Here is a 27,211-nt window from a genome sequence, read left to right on the forward strand (position 1 = left end):
CTTTGTTTTGTACAGCAGGATATGATCCTTCTTCTATGTCCGGGCTTTGGCCTCACACAGTAGGTGTAATATAATCGCTGAGGTGGGCGTTCTGGAAGGAGAATTATTTTTGGAGGCTTTTGCATGAAACTTGTCCAATGAGTCTGAGACGCCCAAGCACCATTAATTTTGGAGGTAAATGCCTCATAATATGTACTGAATAGATTGGGAAGAGTTAAGATGTTCTTTTGTCAAAGTATGGGCAAAAAATAGTTGAAAGGGTAGTTCTGACTGTTTACTTCTGATATTTGGACATTTTGAACTTAAAGGAACACCAACTTGAAGTCTAGAAAAACTGGGGAGGGGGGGACGGCTTTGAGCTCAGTCAGTCTGGCAGCTTTACTGCATATTAATTAGTCTCCTGGTTTAAAATTTTCCCCCCTCTTTTGGTTTATTAAAACCAACAGAGACAAAAGTGAAAGATGATTTTGACTGCAGGAGAAGTGACCAGACTGCCTGAAGTACTCTCTTATGCTGAAATGAACTGCGGAAAAGCCTGTGACTTGTGATATGGAAGTTCAAAGATACATAATTTAAGTTGGATGTCCCTTTAAGTTATTCCTTAGAATCTGACATTTCTTATTTGAATCTCAATTGAAATGTTTCATTTTGGAAATTTAACTGAAATGGTTTTCATTAAGATATTTTCTATCATTTGTCTATAAATCGGTCTGTCAAAGTGGGTTGGGATATGTATAAAGAGAGGGGAGGGAGGAATCCTGTAGTTAACAACAGTGAAAAGATAAAGCCAAAGGGGAAAAAATACCCAACAATGAAACAAAAAAAAATCCACAAATGAAAGAAAATATAACAATTAGTCCCAAAAGAGTTTTTTTAAATGACAGATTTTAAATGTCGGTACTTGTCTGGGGGTGGGAGGGAGAAGAATCATTTGCATGAAATATGATTTAAGCTTTACTTGTGCTATTGTTATTGGAATAAAATCGGGTTACTGTTAAAATTATAATGACCATTTAAAAAGTTAGTAAGTTAAGTTTGCTCTAGTAAACAACAGTAATCTGGTACTGGCACACAGCCAATAGAGAAATTAAAACTACTTAAAGATTTACAGTGTCTGGGTTGCACTGATGATGATGATCCTGGATTCTCATTGCTTTCTGATTTTAAAGATAACTGTTACTGAGAAATATTTAATATTAATAAAAACAGGCTGTCTAGTGGAGAGCTATCCCACACATTTTAATGAAGTAATTTTTAGCATAATCTGAATTTTATGCACTAACTTGTTACCAAACTGCATGCATTTTTTTGATTATGCTGTTTCACTCTGCTGCAGCCCTTCCCTTTTGGTATTATTATGGATATTAAGAATTTGGGGTTGAATTATTGGAATGAAAACCGTGGGATCATGATACGTATCTAACAAAGCCAATGGACTAGAGCAGTGGGTTTAAGTGTGTGGGGCGGTGTATCATGTAGGGAAAAGGAACAGCTTTTAGAATAAGGGTTTGAAACATTGCTTTTTCTGTAGGAAAAAGATGGAGTATTGCATGCTGGGAACAAGTGCTTTCCATAAGGTAGCTAAATTTTAAAAGTACATTTGTTTCATTTTGTTTTAGGCTTTGCTTAAGTATTCTAATCTAGTAATTTTGCCCTTTCTGCAGTTTTCATTTTTATTAGACCTCTGCAAAACTCTCTTCTAAACAAAAGTTCAAAACCAAACCAAAAACTCCAAACCTGGGCCACAACTGCAGTTTGACATTTCTGAACCGTTGCTCAATGTGTACAGAAAAGTATTTAAAGGATAATAGTCATAGTATAAATTCTTTCTGTGGTCTGTTTTGTTTTCCATTATTTCCAAATTGCAGATGTTAACACCGGTAAATTTAAAGATGTGAATGTGTTGGATGACTACAGAGAAATGACCAAAAGTAAAACGATTTGTTAAAAGGTAGTCTTCATTGACACCTCTGTAAAAACAAAACACCAAACTACCCTACTTATCAGCAGAAACTCCAAGTAAATAGTCACATTCTTTTTTTCCTTTGTTCTTGTGAATAGCAAGACATGACATACTTGGAGGAAGTTTGAGTAGATGAGTCAGGGCTTATTTCGTTAACTGCAGTTAAATGTTTTGGCCAGGTTTCCCAAAGAAACAAAGCTTATACGATTTTTCAGATTGTGGCTTGTCTCCTAATCTTCTCTCCCTCCTCCCAGCCGAGAAAAAAGTTGGCCATTTTCAACCAAATTTGGTAGAGATGGAGGTCTGAAAAGATAAATAAGCACCTTTTAAGTTTCATGAAATGTAGATCTCCACTAACAGAAGAAACTAAGGTTTGAATATTCACAAGTTTCCTTCACAACTCTCCTATCAGTCTGTTCCTTCAATGCCAAGTAGCAACGGCCAAGTGGCTGCTAAAACCTCTGTGGGAGGAGTTGTAAGGGGGAGGGAAAAGAAATCTTACTGCTTAGGCCCGGGATTTTAGGGGGTTGACTTTTCAATGTTGGATGTGGGCCAACTGCAGAGGTGCCAGTTAGGTGTTGTGCCCAGAGCTGAACATAGCAACTTGCCTGTCATTATCTAATACGGAGCTAGCAGAGGGTTATGAAGGAAAGAGAAGAATTATCTTGGCTTACTATTTGAAGTATTCAGCTCCAAATGAGAGTTGTTGGTGCCTGACTGAGTGCATGTATAGTATATTATTCCATGGATACGATATTATTACAGGTACAGCAGCAGCTCATGATGCCCCGTAAAGCTTTTCTTTCCCAGAAAGAAAAGCAGGCTCGTGCCAGGGAAAGGGATATGTTAAAAAAGAGGAGGAGGCGACAAGACTATCTCAAAAGAAGCGTGGAGCCGCAGAAAAATGCAGAAACAATAAAATGGCACAGGGATGATGAGAAGAGGAGAGAAAATGAGCAAGTTAAGGACAAAGATATCAAGAAGCGGTGGAGACAGGATGAGAGAGAACGACGAAAGAATGTGGACGCTATGAATTGGCGCAGGGAAGATGAGAAGAGGGAAAATGAGCGAGGTAAGGACCAAGAAGGCCAAGAACCAGCAAAGGAAAGGATGAGGAGGAGAGGGGGAAAAGAGCGACGAAAGGATGGACCTTTTGAAGCAGCGGAGGGATGATGAGGGGGAGAGGGGGAAAGAGAGAGGAACAGTTACATTTTATAAGCATGTGTAGAAATAACAAAAAATACCAGTATCTGTTTCAAATTTACAGGAAATCTGCTTTAATGAATGATAGTTCTTACAGAGCTAATTATTTTAATAAGACAAGATTGATCTGAGTATAGATGTATACAAACTGAGAGTCACAATGGGATAAAAAAGGCTGGGTTTACACATTGCTTATAAAATTGTCTGTTTTGCACACATGCTCACGCCTAATAATTTCAATAATACAGTTGATAATGCTGTGTTTCACATCACCAAAAAGCTCAGGTTTTCTCAGTCTTCATAATGTGAGTAAATGAGAGCATTAGGAGCAGAAGGGTCAACCAAACGTGCTCATAAGAGAAGGTAAAACTGATGTTTTATTATTTTTAATAATGTGCCCAAGAGATAGTTGTAATTGCATCCCCAGTTTTATTCCAAGGTAAATTATTTAACAAAAGTTTTATGGAAGTGTAAATTCCACTGAATGCTCGTCAGAAGCAGTCAGTTCAAGAGGTGCACATTTCTGTGTCATTAGATGTAAGGTGTTGGCATCAAATCAGTTGGCATCACATTTGATTTGATAAATTCAGCCAATATCTTGGCATCAAATCTGAAAAACTGATGAACAGCAGATATTTACATTAGAGTAGGAAGACCCCTTCTAAAGTTGCATTTTTATTAAATTTTGTATAGGATTTTTATGTCTGGAGTTATAAAGTGGAGGTTTTTTTCAGTAGCCCTAAAACATTAGTTGTAGGCCTGTGAACTGGCAGTGGATTTATACTGAATCAGAGTCTAGTCCTTTGGAAGTCCTTCTAGTCTGATTTAGAAATTTGAGCCCTTAAAGTAAAAGGGGTGGTGCCTTTGCACACATGATGGTAGTTTGCTCCCGTGTTTACAGCTGGGGATGTTGCAGCCCTTCTTGGAAGACTGGCCTTCTTTGCCCGCAGGGTGTTCACAGTAAACATTGCAGGGAAGAAGCTGTCACACTTAATCTTTGGTGAAATAGTGCCTCTTCTAAGCAGTAGTAAAGAACTCGCTAACTGGAAATGAGAGGCTCATTGACTTGTCTGTATCTTTTGGATTTTCTGTATTTAACATATGTTTGTTTTAGGATTAAGGATCTACACATTTTTATTCCATAAAAGTGTTTTGGCACCCCAGTTTTGACTGATTAATTATGGTGAGGCAGCCTGGAAGGACATAGCCACAGTAACAAAGAGGATAGTTGTGTAATTGATAAGACTACGAACTCCTATGTGGCTGAATAATTTTATTACTCAACAAAACCAAAATGGTCAACATACTGAATATACATAAAGCTTTTCTTTCTAGTGCTGATCCTTTCAACTGAGCCAAAAAATACACTTAGTGATTAAGGGGTAGGGTGAGGGGTAAATGTTGCCCATTATGAGTAACTTTATGTATTTCATTGTGAGGGGGAAATGCTCTCAAAATGAGTTACCAGCTTTCCACCTCTATGTTCCTGTGAGGCTTTCATGGTAGGCCTGGGAATCATCAGCTGGTAAAACAAATTGTATGTCAAGAAAATTGCTAAATGCATGTTAAAAAAAAAAAAAATTGCTTCCAGGAGCCTCATTTGTATTTCTGTAACTTTTTTTTCTACTTCATTCCTAATTTTCACTCAATACTCACTAGGAAAGTTTAATTTTGTAGTTTTCCTTTTCTTGATTGACTGGTGTTTCTAACTGTTCTCAGCTCTGTGAACTTAGATAAACTTAGAACTACATTCATAAAATTTCCAAGGAAAATAAATGGAAAAGCCAGATAGTAACTTTCCAGTTATTTCTCTAGTATCATTAGCAATGTTGACAGCATACTTTTCTGGTATGTTTAATATTTTTTAAAAAACCCCCATGTATTCCACTGGTTTGGTTCCACGAGTGGACAGGTACTTCAGAAGAATCAGTGGCTGTTGTAAACAGCATTAGGATACTTAGCCTGTTCATACAGGTTTGAGGTGCCTGAATAAGAATAAAATGCACTAGGGACTTAGGGGTGTTTTGTTTATAGCTTTTGGGGATTCCATAACCGGTTTTTACTTGCCATTTCACAGTGATGCTCTTTACAAACCTAGTTGACTGAGGACATCTTCCTCAATGAAATGTTTAGGGTTGCCTACAATTCTGTGCTTGCTGGTCATGGAAGGCTTTCCTGATGGTACAGACTGACGGTGTTGTAGTCTGTAGACTGGTGCTGTCTTGGTTCCTTTACACAGCAAGATTTTTCTCCAGAATATTTCTTTAGGTCTTTAAATTATTTCTGGATGAAAACCGCCATTTTCCTAATAAGACTGTGACATTGGAAATACATTATACTTGCTGCTTGTTAGAACTGTAACAAAGCTCAAACATGAAACAAGCAGAGTAAGCACTTTGAATAATGTCCAGAAATGAAAATAACATGATGAGGCAGATTGCTGAAGATTTTAGCTTGGAGAAAAAGGCTGTCTTGTTCTGAAACTGATGCATCTTTTCCAGAATCAGAATAGCATTGTTACCTTGTGGGTGCTTTGAAGCTGTACACTAGAAGATCCTCTATTTCATTGTTCTCAATAAAGTTGGCAGAGCTGAAACAGTCTAACATCTGTTACCTGATGGTATCAAAGGTAGCAGGCTGCAAGGCAGCTCTTCAGAGCAGGTCCAAAATACAAAAGACCTACTGGAGAGTTAAGATTTTAGTTACACTGAAATAGAAACAGCTTTCGGGGTCTAAAGACAGGTTGAAGCTTTCTCTTTTTTATCACTTCTGATAATTTGACTGATGGATTTTTTGCTGTTTTTTTCCCCTCTTGCGTTCCTTATCCTCTCTGTCCTGGGTGCATACCCTCCTGTAAGGTCATAGTTCTCAAGTTGTGAATGCAGCCTGTTGCGTGTGAGATCAATACGTCCCTCGTAAGGGAGGACTGTTTGCACTGAGAAAAATATGTAGCATAAGAAAATGTAAACTGTTGCAATATAAAACTCTAAAACAGGCATGCAGTATTGTATTTTACGTGAATTAATTTTCCAAATAATTGAACAGTAATCTTTTTTTAACTCATTTTTTGACTCAGTTTTCCAGGTGGTTCCAGTCCCTTGGTGACTGATGTGTTTGTTAAAGGGCTGAACTGCATGGCCATCTTAACTTGAAGTGCTTGAAGATGGTACAGTGAGGATAGTTTATTTTTATTAAATGCTAGAAGTGGTTTAAAAATCACTTAGAGTAACATTACAGGAGGATGTGTCAGACTTCACATTCTGGATGTTTTTAGAATAGTGACTGCAATTGTTTCCACCTGGAATTTGAAGTGCTAGTAAGAGTAGCAAGTTTGTGAAGAAGTAATTTCGAGCTGAAAGTCACTGCAATCTACCTAAATGCTAAAATCTGTTTAAAAAAAAAAGTGAGATATTGAAGAATTTGGGGTTTGTTGAAACTTCTCTGTGACTATGCAGTGGTTAATTTTTTGGGCTAGAACTTGTTTCCTTTCTGCTTTTTTGTCATGCCATAAAAATTGAAGTCTTGATTTCCTGTGTCTTAGGATATTTGTGTTGTTAAGTTCCTAAAACTAAGCAGAAATTATGTTTTTTCCTGAATATTGTTCACGCTAGTGCTCCTGAGAGCATTTCAAGGTGTTACACAGTTTTTTCCCCTACTAGTATTTTCTTTTACCAACTACAGCTAACAAGATTAGAAAATGAGTAGAGAGAAAAATCCTTTTGCTGTGAAGCAACACTAACCTTGAAGTGAGGTCCCTTTTTTATTAGACCTGTGAACCTGAGTTCTTTGAAAAGAAGCCTTTGATTTTAAACAAATGAGGCACAGTGTTGTCTCTTTTGGCCTGCAGTTTTAGTTGCTTCCTAAAACTTGGACATAATTAATTTAAATCAATCAGCCTATATGTCCTGGCCCATTCCCGTTTCAGGATGTGATTCTACTGAGTGAACTGAACTGCTGGTTCCTGTAGACTTCTCAAACTTCAGAAGTCTTTGTAGTCATTTTCTGCCCTAATTTCGAGGTTTTAAGAGGGACATATCAGAACTGCACTTGAGATTACATTCTTCCTTCTTGGGACTCTTACAGCCTGTTAACAAAGCCAAAGACAGTGCTTCAGTTCTCCCAAGCACAATACCATGTACAGACTTTGTACCTGGTATTGAGTTTTGTGAAGTCTCTTTAACTGTTGTTCCTCTGCTTACCTTGCTTTTTCACAAAACCTTCCCTCCCACCCCCCCTTCAGATTTTTGGATGAAGATCTGAGAGTACTTTGCTCAGGCCTTTTTGCTGAACGTGTGTGCACTAGCTAGGAAACTTGTCTTAGCTTTTTGTTCATGCTTTGCATAGTGGCTGTTACCCAAAACAGTGAAATAGTACTGCATGAAGTTTATCTAAAATAGGTCTTTGCATCTCCAAAATGTGACTATGAAATGAAAACTTAAGTACAGTGTTTCTAATCTAGTAATGATATTTGGCTCTCTTACAGCTTGTCTTTTCTGCTTACATTTGGCTACTGAATTATTCTAGGAATCGGTACCTGGCTGTGGACTAGACCTTTGTGCTAGGTACTACATAAATACAGAGCAGAAGAAGGTTCCAAATATTTCTTACACAGTCTGCTTACTTTACCATTATTTTGTGACATCTTCTGCACAAGTTCACTAAAGATCAGTGAGATCTCAGTCTAATTTTTTGGAATTCCTTATAACTAGGTTAGCAATTCATTTTCTTAGGTACCTGAAGATACTACCTGGATATTTCTAGTAAGGACATTGTTGGTCTTGTTTTTCAGTAATCATGTATTCTCTCCACCCAGCATTTTAGTAGTGTAGATTGTGTAATTCACCTTACGAACAAGGGCTTCCCAGTGTATTTATAGGTGGGACCCAAGTCTAGAAGTAGGAAACAGAAGAGCAGACACAAACTTAATTCTTACTGTTTGTCGAATCATGAACTTAAAAACAACTGGTTGACTTGGAGGCAGTTCTCATTATTCCTGTTACTTAATGAGGATCAAAAGTGCTCAGGTTTCTCTCTAGCATTATTTTTGCTTAACATATATGTGACCATCTTATTCTTCTGTGAATGTGTGTACAGATGCACGTTCCTTACAAAGAAAAGTTCTATAATGTATTAAATATCTAGGACTTGTGCAGGAGTGAATAGGATAGAGTAGAACCATACAGGAAAACAATAAAAATTAGTTATGCCTTGGCTACTATAAAACAGAATACATGGAAATAGAGGATGTCCTGTTAACTAGAATCCTGGGCTGGGATTGTCATTGGTTAAGTAGTATCATCTCAGGATAAATGAATTCCTCCTTTATTTAAAAAAAAATAAATAATGCTGTTGAGCTTTTTCTGAAAGCCACTTAAATCTCAGCAGTTCTGTATCGAGCCTATAATATTAGGTAAGTAGCACTTCTTTAACCATCAGGAATTGGTAACTGATAGATGCGTGAAGCTTGAGCTGCTTGGGCCTAGTGAAAAGGCTTGTGCCTTTTATTTGTCTTCACTGAAGTGCAGTGTTTAAGACAGTTCACTTCTGGCATTTCAGTAGAAAAACAGGAGAAACAGCGTTGAAGTAGACTATTTTACAGAAGGATCAGTTGATCTCTGACCCTTTATTACGGGCATCCTTCCTTGTGGGGGATGCTGGGTGTAGCAGTAGCTTTAGTGCCAGAGGAAAGCACTAGTGGATTTTGTCAGCACTGGATGCTGCATTCCTTAGTAGTGTGTTCTGTTAAAATAATTACTTGGATCTAAGCATCAGAGCAGTAGGAAGCAGCCCTGACAGTGAAGAAGAGATGCTTCAGGTGTCCTCTCTTAAACATTAACTTCTGGTCAGATAAAGGATACCTCATTTCAAGAACAGCATTAATGTCTAAATGATGATTTGAGATGCTTCTTAATCCCAACTGGTTTCATGTCCCCATTCAGGGATGTGCCAGAAGTGTGTTTTGTATATTGCGATTACAATTTGAATTACTTGCTGTAAATAGAAATTAATGGAGATGCTAAAAGCATCTTTTTGTAGTTATAAACCATAATAATATCAGACTGTATCTGGCTCTCCACTAATGACAATTAAATGGTCAAGAAACTTCCTAAATAAAATTAACTGTATTTGCTTAAGGATGAGTTTTTTGTTATTAGGTGAGTTGGGTTCAGCTATCAAGCAGAATTTGCAAAGTAAGGTTGATCTTCAGTTTTCAGATGTGAAGATCTAATTATATCCTCTATTATGATGTGTTGTGATAGGAAGATCTTTAAGATCTGACTGTGACGTGGACAAAAGGGCAGAGGCAAGGAGATGGTGCAGATAGAATAGAGATCTTGTTTTCAGGCAGCCCTAAATCATTTGCTTTCATATTCACTTGAGTATATATCTCATGGTATATTTGGCATGTCTAGGTATGTTAGACACAGTAATTAAGAGAAAGCATTTGATTCTTTTGGTGAAGAAGTTTAGTGGAATTTTGGACTAAAATAAGGTCTTCGATAATAGGCATTATTTTGAGACTTGTGGCTGACTTTCAATTTTACAAGTGATTATTGCCTAAAGACAAACTCTGTACTGACTTCTGCTTTGTCACGAGGAAAAAAAAAGTTTCTTTACAAGCAAAATAAGTACATTCTTTGGTTTTGAAGAAAACAGCACAGCTTGCTAGAAGCTTTAAAATGTAATGTTTTCATGCACTGATGTTTCTACAGTTGATATTAATAACTTGGGTTATTCTGGAATAAAATTACTAGGACATTATCTTCTTGGGTTTGAAGTTCACTTGAAAATATTCATTCAAATCCTAAACATACTTGACTATGCTGCTTCATATAATTTTTGATGAAAAAATTGAACATATGAAGAAGCTACTGAAAGCATTACTGAACCAATGCAATACAGTGAGAGCAGCGCTTATTCAGTTGCCTTCAGAGAAAAGGAATTGGTGGAGCCATGATTAATTTCTTGGCTACATTAGTATTTTTCACTCTGGCTCTATGAACTGCAGCAACAAGAACTTCTAATAAATGTTCTTGAGTTTAAAAAAAAAATATTATACTGTGCTTTGAAAGCAAACTTGTGTTACTTTATTGTAACTTAGTGTTCAGAGCCATACTTCCTTCCCAATTCTGTTTAGGGAAGAGAGGGTATAGAATGTTAAGGAAGCCTATTTTCTTTCCAATTTGTGATCTCTGTTTAAGGATATAAACCCACTCTGTGCACTATGTGGTCTTTTTCTTTTCCTGTTAACACAGTTCTAGTATCACACAAGTCAGTTCTGTTTTAAGTCATGAAAAAATTGACAGCGGGCTCAGCATTGAAAGCTATTTTGTAGTGACTGGCCTAGGAGAAGAAACTGCAGGTTGGAGTCTCCACTACAGATCAAATACAGAGAAAATGGTACTGCTTGGAAATTGCAACTAGGACACAACCTTACGAAACCATTTGCATTAATCAAGAGGCTAGTTAGGAGCTGAAATTCTTAGGCAACAGCATTTTTCCCATTAGTCTCTATCATTTTTTAGACTGATTTGTTACTAATACACAAAATTGGCATTTCTGATCCTCAGCGCTGTTGTTAAATATTTTCAGTTACTATTCATGTCTTTAAAATGGACCTGGCTCAACTTTAAGCTATATTAGATGTTGTTTTTACCACTGAAGCAAAATTGTAACCTTGAAATAATATTTTTAGTCAAGGAAATTTTAGTTCTATTTGAAGTAACTAAACTAACTGTAATATTGCTCTGAAATACATAAATTTACTCTTTGAGGTCTTAATTTTTTTAATACAACAATTTCTCAATACAAATTCCTGTTTGCAAGGTAAATATCCATTACTGTTTTCAAAAGCTTTTCCACCATTTATGTGCTTACATGTCATAAATGGTATTATTTTTATTTTACTTCATCCAAAAGCATGTTAATAGTACAAATAACAGGATATAGCTTCTGCCCAGAGGTGCTTACACAGTAAAACTGATACCACAGTATGGGCAAGGACGGGTAGAAAATCAGGGCAGAACTTGGCACGTTCTGTAGTTACTTAATCAAAGCCTAATAAACAGTACAGAGTTCTAAAATCTTAGGGATGTTGCAAGTGTTTTTCTTGAACTTCAATGTGTGCCTTTAGAAATAACTTTATATAAGAAAGAGGAAGGGGACATGTTGATAAATTCAGAATTTGATCAGAAAATATGATAATGGAATCATAGGCTTGAATGCAGATTTCAATAAAATAACTGATTTGTCTGAGTCAGCTTTCAAAGTAACAAGAAGTTAGAAACTCCCATTCAAACCTTATTTCCCAGTCCTTTATGAGGATTAAAAATAATTGACTGGGCAGGAGTGAGTAGCATTCTGAAAGGATGACATGAATCACTCTTAACAATTTGAGCAATCACATTCAGTCTTGCACAGAGAGGAAGAATGTCTTAGGCCTGGATATTGTTTATAATTGCATATGAAATACTTGATTATAAAAGAGTACAGATGAGAATGGATGCAGCATAAAAAAAGAGCAGTTCATGATTTCCCATACAAAGTCATTAGAGGCTTTAGAGGGAATAACTGGAAAGAAGGAGTTTACTGCCACGATCAGTTTAATTCTTGCCTTCTCTGAGATGGCAAAGAATGCCTGCAGAATGCTCTCCATAGCTTGATTAGGGTTCATATTATGAGACTTGTCTTCATATTTCTAAAGTGGGTTTGAGTTTCCCTAAAATGAAAGGTACCAGATAACATATAGAACATAGCTACTTTTCATATGAACTTAATTTTATTTTTTTTCCAATTCTTATGCTTTTCACTGAGATGAGAGTTAGTGGAAACACCTCTACACTCACATAAATTAATGTACTTGCATTTAGAGTGTTGTATGTGAAGAAATCAAGGTGGTTTTGATTATACTAAATTCTCTTCACAAATGTTATACAGAACATCGAAATACTTTTTTTTATGGCCTGTGTTTGAAAATTACTATCATTAGTCACTTTGCATGATGTATCTAAGTAACTTCATTATTGTAGATACTATAACTGAGTAATTTGGAATCCCTGAGATTTATAGACAAGATCTAAACTTTTTATTTTTCTTTGGTTTCCTAGTTTTCACATAGGCGTGTTAAAATGACACTGTGTTTGTTTCTGGTAATCTGTGACAGTGGCCAGCCTGATACAAGTACCAAAACCCTTAATGATCAGAGTTGCTTCGGTACTTCTGAAAATTTTCCTGCAGATCTTTATATAAACTCAGGCTTGTTTCCACTTAGTTTCTAATTTATAGTTGTGATATGAATCCTAAATGTCATGATAGGTTTCTGCTCTTACCCAGGGGCCATTTCTGAGTTCATTGAATTTGAAGAGACTAGAGCCTGGCAACATGTGCTAGCAGCACTGCTTGTAGGTTTTGAAACCAGCTTGTATTAAATTAGCACTGTTACATGCAGAACTTTCCAGGTTTGTTTATTTCTGAAACTAAACAGTGTCGATGGTGGGAATCATGGAACAGTAAGTTGTTAGTGACTGTCTTAAAGCATTACCTAGTAAAAGTCGGTAGGAGTATGAAAATAAAAAGGCTAGTGTGTAAACAGACAAATATACTTTGAGGAGTATGCACAATAGTGCATATAGAAGGGTTGGCTTTGATCAGAGACACTCAGTCGTTGTAGTCACAGCCCATATCCTTTGTACTTTGAGAAAATTTCTTAGTAAGCTCTTTGTAGCTTTGCAATTGCCCTTGATCTCATGATAAAAGGGGAGAGTTTTTGTCTAACTCAAATATTTAATGACTGCAAACTTCTGTTAACTCTGCATTCTAGGCTTCTGCTTGAAAGTTTAAAAAAAAAAAAAAAAACTACTTTCAAGCTTCTATGCAAAAAAAAAACCCAAACCATTTTTAGTTGATGTAGGTAGTCTTTGGCCTTACAGTGGATTAATTTGTTGATATGAATCAAACCTTTTGTTGTTCAAACAAAGCAACATTTCTGAATTGGCTCACGGAAATATCAATGATCAAAAAAGCTACTGTTTTCTTCTGGGGTGATATTCTTTATGCAACAGGCATTGGACCATTAAAGCCTAGGGAACAAGGTAACAACTCTGATGCTTTCTTGCTATTTAAGAAGCTTCCTCCCCTTTTCTTTGAGAAAAGCCTACCTTTTTATTGCTGGCTCCACCCCCTCTCACTTCCAGAATAACTGTATGTTGTCAGGGACTTTCACAGGGACTTCCACGTTTCTGCCATTTTGCACCTTCTGAAAGTGCAGAGGACTTGATGGTTCTGTAGCTGAGCAAGCACTTACTGTACCCATAGCAGCATGCAGACTGAGAACTCCTGTGTGCACAAAGGAAGACTAGTTACTAACGTTGGGAAGAAATCTTATGGTTGAATCTGGGAATACACATATCTTGAAATTTAGACTTTCTTTTAGCTGGATATCCCAGTCATTACGGACAGTTTGTTTGGAGTTAGCTATCTCTGTGTGAACTGAAAGGGAGGGTTGTCTTTTAGGCTGAAAAATCCAGCTACACTTAGAAGTGTTAGCCAAAGTGCTTTTTCCAGTGATATATATCTCTGAAGGGCTCTAACCAAGCTTTCAGGTCCCACCTTAATAAAAGAAGAAAGTATGCTAAAGAGCTTGTCAGCCATTTAAAGCTATAAATACAGTAAATGGAGGAAGAACTGTTAATTTCTTATCCTACCTACAGTTGAATGCCAGAAGCATCTTTCTCACTGAAGAGATACTAATAAATCTGTTACGAGACTGATACAAACCTTGAGGCTCAACTTACCAATTTTCAAATCAGTGAGGGTACATATGCAGAAAGGATAAATTGAGCTTTTGAGTACTTCAGCATAGGGGGTAAATTTCATGTAAATACACTTTAAAAAAAAAAGTTATTTCCAGATGCAGCTGATTACTCCTGCAATAGTTCTTACATCAGTTTGTTGGTTTTTTAAGTGCTCTCTTAAGTTTGTCAATATCTAGCTTTATAGCCAGCCTCATTTAAGAACAAATCAGACAGAAAATGTGGTAGTTTCTTAGTTAATGGTACGGCTCTGATAATGAGTTATATGGGTAAAATGAGACAGAAAATTACTAATAATTAAAAGTGCAACATTATGTGACAAAACACATTCGACTTAAACCTTTTCTCTTACTTTCTTTTTCAATAGAAACTATGTTCCAACTTCCTGTCAACAACCTTGGCAGTTTAAGAAAGGCCCGGAAAACTGTGAAAAAAATACTTAGTGACATTGGTTTGGAATACTGTAAGGAACATATAGAAGTAAGTATGATACCTCCCAAGTGTTGCAGTTAGAGTTAAATGCTCCAAAGTTAGTGGAACTGTAAGGTCTTTGGTGTATGACATAATCTTATTTTTTTTTAGACCTGTTTCACAAAATGTTGAATTTTTATTGTGAATTTTGAAGGAATCCCCTGTATGCTGTTCCCACACCATACTCCTCTGTTCTCATCAGCTTCTGAGAATGATCCTGGGATTTCATTTGAGCCTTGTTGTTCAGGTGCTGCTACCCCTGCATTGCTTTTTAAGTTCTACACAAAGTAGGACTTAATTAATAACTTGAGATAAAATGTACCTGTAAACACATTTTAGAAAGTTTAGTGCAGACAAGATACACTTCAGGCTATATGTGACTGCCCTGATGTATCATCAAAGGTAGGTCGTCTTCTGTTTATGTTGGATGCTTAAAAATAGCACTCACTAACTGAACATTTAGGAATGAAGCAAGGCCTAGGTGTGGTATAGGATGTTCTTGGGGGACAGAAGATGATTCTGGGGTTTTCATGAAGTGTTTGTCAGTGCTAACAGTAGGTCACCAAGGTAAAGAATCACTTCTGTACCTGTGTTAGTTCCTGTAGAAGGGCAGGAAGGGTATTTGTGCTGCTCTTCTGGACAAACTTCATAACTGTTGTCTCAAAAGCACAGCTTTCTCTCCTCAACAACTAACTTCCTCGCTGTCAGTTCACACACTTTTAACTCTTTAGAGTACTTGGTAAATTATGATTGGTTTGCTTTGGCTTTCCTGTTAGTGTCTCTTCAAAGAGCATTTAAGTGAGATGCATTAAGAGAAAGAAATGCCAGTCCCTCCTGCTTGGAAAATTTGTGGAGCAAGTATAATTTTTAAGGGTAAAATTCTGAACTGGGACAATGTTACTTTCAGTATTCATTTCAGTGGAAATACTGTTTTTGAGTCCTTATGTGCTGCTGGCTTATATGCCAAAGGTGAAATGACAAAGTACTTTATAAGATTGTTTTTTAATAGGAATTGAGCTTCCTGGACATCATATATGTAGTCAAACTTTTAAAATTTTTATCTGGATTCCTGTGTGAAATTAAATTAATTAAAAAAAAAAACCAAAAAAACCCCAAACCAATCAAACAACATCCCCTGCAAAAAAAAAACAAACAACCATCAGAGTTATGGTAAAGTGTCTATATGGTTTTAAATGTTTAGCAGGTGGGTTTAAATGGGGCAGGTATGTAATTACAGTCTTGGGTTAATTAGGAGGATGAGTATTGAGAGTAGTTCTTCAGGTGTTTTATGATACTGAGACCGTTCCCAACTCTTCACCTCCAAAGAGGTGCATTGTAAATCCCCACCCTTCCTCGAATTGCTAATATCTATGATTTGCCAGCAGCACTTGAGAGGACTGCATGGATGCTGACAAGAGCTGCTTAAGGGAGCAGTTGGTCTTTGATTTTGATTCTCTGTGCTCTCTTCCCGTCTTCCCCTTCTCCAGGATTTTAAGCAGTTTGAACCTAATGACTTTTATTTGAAAAACACTACATGGGAAGATGTAGGACTGTGGGACCCATCGCTTACAAAAAATCAGGTTGGTAATAGTTTATGTTGGCACATCTGATTCTGAAGGTGGTTCATGCTAAAGAGCGTTTCACAAATATGCCAAGAGCTTTTCCTGCACTTTTACCATTGATCTTCATTTGTTGTCAGTTTAAGGGATGGCAAAGAGCTGTGCTCTTTTTTTTTTTTTTTTTAAAGTAATAATCCTGGTCTTTATCTCAGTAGTATGGATAGCCAAATACTGGAGAACTGCTTGGTCAAGAAATCCTACTCACCCTTTGACAACTGCATATTAAGAACCCATCTGTTTTCAAGCTTAGCACAATTTCACCATCCTTCTGGTCAAAAGATCAACAATTTTATACAGTTTGTGATAAGTTTTTTATCTTTGCTTAAACATTTCATTATTTGTTTTCATCATTTCAGAAAAAGCTTAATTGAACCCATCTAACTGCTGCTCTCTTCACTGTTGTTGCTCTGTTAGCTGTCTGCCACACCTGAAGATTCTTATAGTCTGACTATGCCCAAGATTTGGTTTAGGCATATATAGTTCTGTACAGCAGAATTAAGTGACAGTGGAAGTATTACTTTTTAGATTTTTCTGAGTCAGTAATAGAGGAAATTTGAATTGAACTAGAAGTGGAGGGAGGAAATAATACTTGATTCAGATTAAACATGTTTAAGTCAAGTCATGTGCTCTGCAGCAGCCTCTACTGATGGTAGAGTAATACCAGCACTGACAGAGCAGTGAGAACTCTCTGCAAAATAAGCCGTCTTTTAGCATCTGAAAGGTCAGGTATTGCTCCTACAGGAAATGGGAACCTGCATTATGATGAATTCCTAGAGTAGTGTTAATCTAAAAATGTCCCTTTATTACTGCGTTCCGTAAAATACGCTGATGTTTTCCTTTTTTCTAGTTACTTCCAGAATATAAATTGTAATATTAAAGGAGACAGTGTGGTTCGTTGTATCTTGTCTCCACCCTCCCAGATGTCTGAGGCTTCAGAGGGAGGACAGAAGCATATTCCTACTTATGCAGAGGGAGAGTACAACTCTCCAGCTACTTCAAATGATCTGTGTGTAGCCTGATGCACAAGACTTGTTTTGATGCTCGTGATGAATGTTTGTAACTATTTGAATTTCATATCTCATCTAAAATGCCAGATTGCTTGTGGCTATCTCTGAGGCCGGTGTAACTTTAGTTTCTGTTACAACACTTGACAAGAACTGCATCGGCAACATATTAAATATAACAAAGATAAAGGGTGCAGGGAAACTGCACGTGTGGAATTTTCAAATATCTTTTTTTTTTCTGATTCAAGATTGGTTTTAAAATCAGGTTTATGCTTCGATCAGCAGGAAAAGGCCTGGTGGCTTTAAGGGCTTGTGTGGCCTTAGTATATGACTTGGTAAGCTTAAATCCATTTTTTCACCAAAAATAAGTTTTGAAGAGCATCTTTTATGCTAGAGTTTGTAATGGATTAAGACACTGAAATAGCTAAAGTTATGTATCCATCTTATAGCTATAAATGGTTGACAGATTTTGATGGGAAGTAACTCATGTCTTCTGGATACAGTCTCATCTTACTCAAACAATCAGGCTTGCCTTTTCCCCCAGAAAGGAGCTTATGGTGAACTTTTTCGTGCAGCTCAGCTGCAGGGAATGAGGCTTTTTTTTGACTGGTGGAGAAAGATGCTTATGATTTAGCCTTGCGTGCTGAGTTTATGGTTAAATTCTTGAGGGACCTCTAAACGGGCACTCATCACATCACGTGTATGTTCAGATGATAAACTTTTTAGGGCCCGATTTGGGCCAAAAAATTGGAGAGAAGAAATTAAAGGTTTGAGACTGTGGCAGTGAGTCTTGAGACTATTATTAAGAAACATTACTGTTTAGAGAAGATCATGGATGTTGTTTTTCTAAAAACTGATTTTCAATATTTAGTTTCTGCTTTGTTCTTTGTTTTAAGGACTATCGGACAAAGCCCTTTTGCTGCAGTGCATGTCCATTTTCCTCGAAGTTCTTTTCAGCGTACAAAAGCCACTTCCGGAATGTTCATAGCGAAGACTTTGAAAATAGGATTCTCCTTAATTGTCCTTACTGTACTTTCAATGCGGACAAAAAGACTTTGGAAACGCACATTAAAATATTTCATGCTCCAAATGCCAATACACCAAGTGGAGGCATCAGCACTTTTAAAGATAAAAACAAACATGATAGCCTTAAACCTAAGCAGGCTGACAGTGTAGAACAAGCTGTTTATTACTGTAAGAAGTGCACTTACCGAGATCCTCTGTATGAAATAGTTAGAAAGCACATTTACAGGGAACATTTTCAGCATGTTGCTGCTCCTTACGTAGCGAAGGGAGGTGAAAAGTCACTCAATGGTGCAGTTCCGTTAAGCTCCAGTACCCGAGAGGAGGGTAGTATTCACTGCAAACGATGCCTTTTTATGCCGAAATCATACGAAGCTTTAGTACAGCATGTTATCGAAGACCACGAACGTATAGGATACCAGGTAACAGCAATGATAGGTCACACTAACGTAGTGGTTCCAAGATCTAAACCTTTGATGCTCATAGCTCCAAAACCCCAGGATAAAAAGCCTATGGGACTCCCTCAGAGGATGGGTCCCCTTTCCCCTGGAAGCGTTCGATCTCTTTCGTCACAACAGATGATGAACAGACTCACTATACCAAAGCCTACGTTAAATTCCGCAGGAGTGAATATGATGTCAAATGTTCACCTACAACAAAACAATTACGGAGTCAAATCAGTACCACCAAGTTATGTTGGTCAGCCAGGGGGAAGGCTAAACTTAAGTGGTAATTCACCAGTTTCTATTCCACAACAGTCGCAAACAATGAAACAGTTTTCAGCAAGTGGAAATGGAAGGCCTTATACTCTCGGAGGGGAACAGAGATCACAGGCCTCGGCAAGATACTCTCTTCAGTCTGCCAATTCATCTTCTCTTTCATCAGCTCAGTTGAAACAGACGTCATTATCTCAGTCACAGGCAGCTTCAAGAGTATTAGGTCAGTCTGGCTCAAAATCTCCTGTAGCTGCTACAGGTCCTTCCACTGTCAATACATCATCCACACAGAAGTGGAAAATCTGTACAATCTGTAATGAGCTGTTTCCTGAAAATGTGTATAGTGTCCACTTTGAGAAGGAGCACAAGGCTGAAAAGGTGCCTGCAGTAGCTAACTATATAATGAAAATACACAATTTCACTAGCAAATGTCTATACTGTAATCGCTATTTACCCACTGATACATTGCTTAATCATATGTTAATACATGGTCTGTCTTGTCCGTATTGCCGCTCAACCTTCAATGATGTTGAAAAGATGGCCGCTCATATGCGAATGGTTCATGTTGATGAAGAAATGGGACCTAAAACTGACTCCACTCTAACCTTTGATTTGACATTGCAGCAGGGTAGTCACACGAATATACATCTTCTTGTAACCACCTACAACCTGAGAGATGCTCCTGCTGAATCTGTTGCTTACCATGCTCAGAATACTCCCCCAGTTCCTCCAAAACCACAGCCGAAAATCCAGGAGAAGTCTGATGTACCTGTAAAAAGCTCACCCCAAGCAGCAGTTCCCTACAAAAAAGATGTGGGGAAAACTCTCTGTCCTCTGTGCTTTTCAATCCTAAAAGGACCCATCTCTGATGCACTTGCACATCATCTACGGGAGAGGCATCAAGTGATTCAGACGGTCCATCCGGTTGAGAAGAAGCTAACCTACAAATGCATTCATTGCCTTGGTGTATATACTAGTAACATGACTGCCTCAACTATAACGCTGCACCTTGTTCACTGCAGAGGTGTGGGGAAGACTCAGAACGGCCAGGACAAAGGTACTTCGTCATCTCGGCTAAGTCAGTCTCCAGCTGTAGCACCCGTAAAACGTACTTATGAACACATGGAGTTCTCGCTAATGAAGAAGAGGAAAATGGATGACGATGACTCCCCCTCTGCCTTTGAGGAGAAGCCTGAAGAACCTGTAGTTCTAGCATTGGACCCCAAGGGCCACGAAGATGATTCCTATGAAGCCAGGAAAACATTTCTTACAAAGTATTTTAATAAGCAACCATATCCCACTAGGAGAGAGATTGAAAAGCTGGCTGCCAGTTTGTGGCTTTGGAAATCTGATATTGCGTCTCATTTTAGTAATAAAAGGAAGAAATGTGTTAGAGATTGTGAAAAATACAAACCTGGTGTGCTGCTTGGTTTCAATATGAAAGAGTTAAACAAGGTTAAACATGAAATGGATTTTGATGCTGAATGGCTGTTTGAAAACCATGACGAAAAGAATTCCAGAGTCAATGTTAGTAAGACTGTTGATAAAAAAATAAACTTAGAAAAAGACAATGAAAGTTCCTCAGACAGCTATGAAAATATGGAAGAGGAATACAACGAAAGCGGTAGTCCCTTCGGTCAGCGTATTTCTGACATTGGTGGGAAAACCTCTTCTGATACCATAGTGGAGAACCCAGAGGACAGCATATCCAAGGAAATCATTGAAGAAAATGCATTACAGTCTCCAGAGAAGTCTGATCAAAAACAAGAGAAAAGCTCTAAATACGAAGAAATTATTTCTGCTGAAGAACCAACGAAACTGGTAGGTGATGTTTCAGATAGCGAAGGTGATCAGGATGATCAAGATGATGCTGTTGAATGGAAAGATGGAGCTTCACAGTCTGAAAGCGGGCCTGGTTCTCAGCAGGTGTCTGATTTTGAAGATAACGCATCAGAAGTAAAACCAGAAGCATGGACAGATGAATCCTCCCAAAGCGAAGACGCCGGTAGCAGTAAACCAGCTGTTGAGACAAAAGGGGGTGGATCTGAAAGTGATGAAGAACAGTCAAAGTGGAAGAATCGTTCCTATGGAAAAGTAGAAGAGTTTTGGTCTAAGGACCAGTCGCAATGGAAAAATGCATCAGAGATGGAGGAGAGCTTGTCAAACCAGCAGATGGAATGGCAGAATAGCACAATTGACAGTGAGGATGGAGATCAGTTTGACAGTGTGACTGATGGAGTAGCAGAACCAATGCACAGCAGCTTAACTGGCGTGGAGCTGAGCAGCCAGCAGGCGTAAGCTGCTCGATTCAGAAGTGTCAGTAGTACGATCCAATCTACAACTGTCTAAACACTTTCATTTCAGTATGACTGCTAAGCTTCAATTCTAACTGGTACTGCCTTTCGAGTGCTAGGTCATGGCGTGTGGTGGTTGTGGCCACTGTTACTCCAGTGGTTATTTAAGGATGCTGTTGGCTAATCTTGCTTGAGAATACCTGCTGGGATGAGCACAGTAACTTAATGTGAAAACAGATAAGCTGGTGGCTCCAGAATGCACACAGAGAAAAGCAGAGGTTTATTTTATCTGCATTTTCAACATTTATTTCACTCTTGTACATGTTCAGTTGTATGTCTTTTTAAACATTACCCTTTTTCACATGGTAGTGTAGGGCCAACCATACAAGCTACCAGTTCAACGTGTATAGTAGACTATGGGGAAATTGATTTTTTTCATGTATCATTCTGAATAGTTGAAATGTATATTTGTACAGTCTTTTAGACCTATTCAAGTGAAGCTTATGAAATTGTTCTTGTGTACCCATCATAGATTTGTTTCTCTTTTTTAGTGTTGCCCTGCTGTGTAATAAATGCTGTATCTAGTTTACCTAGCAAAAGCTTGAAACTGCTATAGTATGAATTTTGACAAACTTAGTTTTTGCACATAACCTTGTACAATCTCAAAACAGAGGCCAGCAACATAAAAAAAAATATATCTGGACTCTATTGTATTATAGAATTTTCTTGTTCTGAATATCCTTGACATTACAACTGATGACAAACGTATTTCAGAGCCATTTTCTGAAATCTTTTAAGCTAAAAAAGAAAAATCACATGCAAGAAACAAGTTTGCAGCTACTAATTTTGACACCTTTTAGATCTGTATAAAAGTGTATTGTGTTGAAGCAGCACACTGAAACAAAAGTGCTGTGTTTTGGATATTTAGTTTTATCTTTAGTTAACACCAACAAGGTGTTGTATTCATTTATACCATCTAATATATGACACACTGTTGTAGTATGTATAATTTTGTGATCTTTATTTCCCTTTGTATTCTTCATTTAAGCATCTAAATAAATTGCTGTATTGTGCTTAATGTAAATATTTGCTTTATTACATGCAAGTGCTACATTCCTGTTTGGTAAATCCCATCTTGCTACCTTCGTTCCTTTTTTTTTCCCCCCAGTGTGCTCCACAGCTCTGCTGGGGCACGTCTGTGTAGTACTTTCTTACTGAATAGACTGATCTCTTCAAGGATATTGAAAATCCTACAAAACTAACTTTGGCTGAATTTGTCTTTACTATTTAGCATTTTAGAGCACTAATTTATAAATAGAATTGGTTTGCTGCTTCTGCATCCTGGAGAAACAAGGTCTATGAATTACTTGCATTTTTCATCCCTTTGTACTTATATGAATAGAGATCACTTACACATATTAAAAAGTGACCTAGAACTATGTGTGTCTCTGAAGCACTACGTCTTGAGGGTAAATGATAGCCAAGGTATGTGAATACTTACCATTTAAACATGAAGGAGCATGCCTTGCGAGCCACAGCCTTGTTTGGGCTTTGAAGAAAAAGTAATTTGAATGCTAAAAAAATCCCTTTGTTAAAATTTGTGATTGGTTTGGTCAGGCCAGTCCTGTGTTTTGGCAAGCGTGCAGTACAACAGACAGCTGCACAACCCAAACCTCATCGAGAAAATAACGCACTGAAGGGAATCTAATTGTGATGAGAACAAACCTATTCTTAATTAGAGCGATGAGTTTGATTTAGGTGTATGTCTAATAAATATTAGAGTACCTACTTTTTGATACTTTACAAGAACTAAATTGATCTGTGAAATTTTGATTCATGTAAAGGAAGAAATAGTTCTGTGTTCTTCAACATTTTAAAGAGCAAAACCATTTCACAGAGATCTTGAGAAAACATGCAGCTATCTCTAGCAGTCTTGTGTAGGTATAAACTGTACTTTCCACCACTCTAACAAACAAGCCACTATATATATAAGCCAAAGACAAGAAAATGTGTATGCCTTCACCTTCTGCAACTAACGTGTGCTGCTGCCACTCTTTGGAATGAGCATTTCTGGGTTTTGTTGAACTAATTATGTGTGTGAAGTGATGACTGAAAACAGTACCTTTAGGTGAAGATGGTATAGATCTGTCTTGTCCTTTTCCCCTTCACAGAAGGAATATGTACTTTCGTTCCGCTTTTTTAACTCAAAGGAGTGGAACTTGGACTGGCTCCCAGTTATGCACTCAAGCAGTAGAAGATACGTTTTAAGAACAATACAGGAAAAATACTTTTGACATTTACATCAGCAAAACTGCTCCTTGTGTTTCTCTGCCTTAGGAGAAAACTTGAGCCTCAGCTCATTTTTTTAGCAGGCTTTCTGAACTATTTCATTGAAAATAACTTCAGTAAATCAGCTGAGAGTTTGTCAACTACCACTTACAGATGTCAGTGGGTTGATAATCTTTTTCCCAACAGAATCAGGCAGAGTTCTAGAAAAGGTTGTTCCTTGCTAAGAAAACTTGGTTATGTTCCTTTCTCCCTCTGTAGGCTGCTCTATTTCGCAGGACGCTGCTGTCTGAAAAGTTAAGACATTTCAGAATTTGTGTCACTTCATCTAGGCTTTAAGGGATTTTACAAATACATTTTAAAAAAACTTTTAAAAAACGCAACAGTTTAATACTAGTACAACCTCTGTTAAGCAATGAAATAAAAAAATTTGGTATCATGAGTCTGCATCATATTTGTCTTAATATCTGTCAAGGTTAACTTATTAGTGAACTCTATAGTTAAAAGTGAAACTTCCAGATTCTGAGCCCCTATTTGGAGTCAGTGAATAGTAAGACTCTAAAACATGAACTGTTTAGAAGTGCTTCATTTGCCTGAAAATTCCGTGAGAGGAAATAAATACCGTTTTATATAGTGATTAAAGGTCTTGCACAAAAATAGTCTGTCCTACCAGAAATATCAAGAAGGATTGGGGGTGGTTGTTTTAAGTGGCATAAACTTTCTAGTATTTCAAACAAGTTACTCTTCAAATCTGGATTTTAGCCTAGGCAAGAATTCCTTTCTAGATCTGAGGCTAACCACACATTTCTGAGGAAGTCAAAAAGCAGAAGAGGTAAATGGCCCAATAAAACTGGAGGAACCTTAAATCCAGTTTGTGTAATCTTAACATAATGCACCATTCTAATTTTATGAGATGGAAGTTATTTAATTTTTACATACATTATTAAAAGTTTCATGGCAGAAGTCCAGAAACGTGCCAGCTGTGCTTGCAGAGTAGCCAGCTCAGGCCAACGTTTAAATTCTTCAGTATTCAGTGGGAGACCTTGAAAACTAGTCTGCCCAGGGTTTGGCCAGCCCAACAGAGCGGAAAGACCATTAATTTAAAACTCTTCTCTACAGAATTTGTTTCAGCCAGTTTACCTGAATTGAAGCAATGTGAAGTGTGTTTTCCATCTTAAACACGCTATCTGAAATCTAAAGGTTGTAGCAATTGAGAATGAAGTGATTAGCATAGGCATTGTTTCTAGACACAAGGCAGCTTTGTACAACAAAAACTCTTTCAGATGTGACCTGTAATTTGACTTTTGAGAATACCTGAGAGTGGCAAGGACAGTCTGAGATTGTTAAGGGTCGCTGCATTTTATATGATGCTTTATTTCTGCAGGAGTTCATACGGGCTTGTAATAACTGTTATTTTGAAGCATTGTGCACTGCACTGACCTGTGGTGCTTCAACAAGTGCACTTCAGCTTGTTCCTTTAGTAAGACTCCTTCCATCCCCTCCCCCTCACTCCTTGAGGCGTAGTTACAGCCAGTAAGCTTTCCTCCAAACAAAACCGTTATTTTCCAGCAGGGACAGACAGACAGCTCTTGCTAAACTCCCAGTTTTCTATCTGGTGCATCATATGCTAAAATCACACTTGATCTCAGCATTTTCCTTTGGGTGCTGTGACTTAACCCTTTATCTACACTGGGATTTGTACTCAATCAAAACACGATGTTGCAGAAATATCTGCATTGAAGTTTGATTTCACAAGCTCTTAATCTTACTGAAAGTTCAAGTGACATTTAATGCTGCCATCCTCTGTTCAGCAGTAACATTGCTGTAGCAAGAACTTCCCAGTTAATACTTGACCCTTTGACATGTATTTTCAAGACAGAAACCTGAATATTAACCCAGTATTTTTACAGGAAAATCCTATCATCCTTACCACCAAGAAACAAGTAGGTTTCAAATATCCACTAATACAGTTACAGTAAACAATTTACCATTTTGTAGTACATATATTTCATACACTGCTATGGCATTAAAACAAGTTTATTTCCATTTTTAACAGAACCAAAAGATTTCAGGAATAAGTCATGTGTACTGTCTCTTCATTTCTGTTAATAAGCTGATATTTGGATAAACAGGTTGCTATAACTAAGAGTATTTTGTTCTGTTCATAACTAATTTGCCTCTGTAATACCAGCTCATCTGTAATAATCCAGTACAATAACCTGCATTGCAGGGGCAGAGGCACTGACTAGGTCTGTCTTCTATTGCTTTATATTTTAATTCAACTTTATCTTTCATTATCAGCCCCACTAATAAATATGAAAAGGTTGAGTTCATTTATTTCTGCATCAGAAAAGCATTGGTCTCCATGGTTACTCAAAGCCATGTAGCTTTACTTTCACCATAAGCTTTTTTTTTTCCCCTTTACAGAATTTGCATTGGGTCCTCCATCTTGAGTTTTTCCACAGGTATTTTTAAAACAAGAGCATTTATTTCTGTTTCTCCAATTTATACTGTGTGCAAAGCCAATCATCTGAAAAGTGTATAACCTTCTCTTCCTAATGTTCCTTATTCAGAGACCTGAGTGGGTTTTGGTTCCCTAGACCTATTTTGAAGTAAAAAAAAAAAAAAAAAAAAAAAAAAAAAAAGCTACAGGTGCAGAGATGAACTGTGCTACTCCTGGTCCTGGCCAAATGGCATCTGCATTACAAAACTGCACATCCACAGGTCCGGAACAGCTTTGCAGAAAGTTTATTTATACCATTCAAGTTATATTACACAACAGCTTGTAAACCCCTATTCTTAGTTTGAAATAGAGTGCTGGAAGCTTCAGCCATGTGCAGTTTATTGAATTTTAAAATTTTGACATTGACTTCACGTTCTCTTGTAAAATCTGAACATTTGTGCATTTGTGAAGCTGGCAATATTAGCACGTTACTTGACAGTTTTAACATGCCATACTAGAGCACTCTTCAACCTTCTGAGCATTTTAAGTATAAAAATGCAAAGGTAAACAAAGTGAGGTTTTGTACATTTTCTTCATTGATTTAGGAAGCTTCTCAAGTAAGTGCCAACAACTGTGATCAAATCTGAGAATAAATGTTCCAGCCTCCATATAGCTACAATATGATCAGAGATTTTTAGCTTCCCTTAGAGGTGCTAGCCAAAGATCTGAAATGTAACAGTTGCTTCTTCCTAATGTCATAAAGTATGAACTGTAAGAATAAACTCAGGCAGCCTTTCCTAAAAAACTTTTGGTATTCAAAAATTAATTATTTTGATACTTAGTACCTACATAGTTCATTGGAAAAAAGTCTTCAGTTCGGTAGAGTTTTGGCAGGTCATAGGGGCGTGCTGCTGATAGAGGGTGTCTCTGAAACAAGAACAGGACAGAAATTAATCTTGCTGTTAAAGAACAGGAAATAATGCTTCACAGAGTTGACCATGTAAAAGAGACGGTGGGATAGGGGGATCAGCATCTCGAAACTGAAGTTACTTTCCAATACAAGATAATTGGCTTTGCAAACAATGCTGAAAATGTGAAGTTGTTTACTTCCACACCTGATTCTACAGACTTTGCAATCATCTTTGCTGGATTAATACTGAACAGATAAAAATAGAGTAGAACACAGGGGAAATTAGTTTTAAGGCACAGAAAAATGCAAATGAATTAGTAACACTGGAAAATACTGACTACAGAAGAAATATAGAAAGGGATTTGGTTTGCTTCTGGGGTTTTTAAGAATTCAAATAATTGATTAATCCTGAATTGAGGAGATAAAATCTTTTTGCTGTAGTGCAACAATTCAAACCTCTAGCTAAAA

At 37.4% G+C, this 27,211-nt stretch overlaps 2 protein-coding genes across 16 annotated transcripts in view; one reads left to right on the top strand and one right to left on the bottom strand.

Moving 5' to 3' along the window:
* Nucleotides 1-22,188, top strand: part of ADNP (activity dependent neuroprotector homeobox) — a 32,662-nt gene extending 10,474 nt beyond the window's left edge. For 12 of the 15 annotated variants that reach the window (XM_074888387.1, XM_074888392.1, XM_074888395.1 and 9 more), the window contains 6 exons: nucleotides 16-174; nucleotides 1,532-1,577; nucleotides 2,729-3,035; nucleotides 14,345-14,457; nucleotides 15,936-16,028; nucleotides 17,968-22,188. In XM_074888387.1, coding sequence (XP_074744488.1) covers nucleotides 1,539-1,577; nucleotides 2,729-3,035; nucleotides 14,345-14,457; nucleotides 15,936-16,028; nucleotides 17,968-21,108 — 3,693 coding nt within the window. In that variant the 5' untranslated portion in view covers nucleotides 16-174; nucleotides 1,532-1,538 and the 3' untranslated portion in view covers nucleotides 21,109-22,188. The remainder of the gene's footprint in view (nucleotides 1-15; nucleotides 175-1,531; nucleotides 1,578-2,728; nucleotides 3,036-14,344; nucleotides 14,458-15,935; nucleotides 16,029-17,967) is intronic. The other 3 variants (XM_074888397.1, XM_074888390.1, XM_074888398.1) reach the window with 2 other exon arrangements.
* A 1,360-nt stretch (nucleotides 22,189-23,548) lies between these two features.
* BCAS4 (breast carcinoma amplified sequence 4) overlaps nucleotides 23,549-27,211 on the bottom strand; it is a 45,302-nt gene continuing 41,639 nt past the window's right edge. Inside the window, exons 5-6 of the mRNA XM_074888149.1 lie at nucleotides 26,683-26,760; nucleotides 23,549-23,679 (exon numbers count right to left, since the gene is read on the bottom strand). Coding sequence (XP_074744250.1) covers nucleotides 23,614-23,679; nucleotides 26,683-26,760 — 144 coding nt within the window. The 3' untranslated portion in view covers nucleotides 23,549-23,613. The remainder of the gene's footprint in view (nucleotides 23,680-26,682; nucleotides 26,761-27,211) is intronic.

This window comes from Strix uralensis, chromosome 18 (assembly GCF_047716275.1).
Source record: "Strix uralensis isolate ZFMK-TIS-50842 chromosome 18, bStrUra1, whole genome shotgun sequence".
Taxonomy (NCBI): domain Eukaryota; kingdom Metazoa; phylum Chordata; class Aves; order Strigiformes; family Strigidae; genus Strix; species Strix uralensis.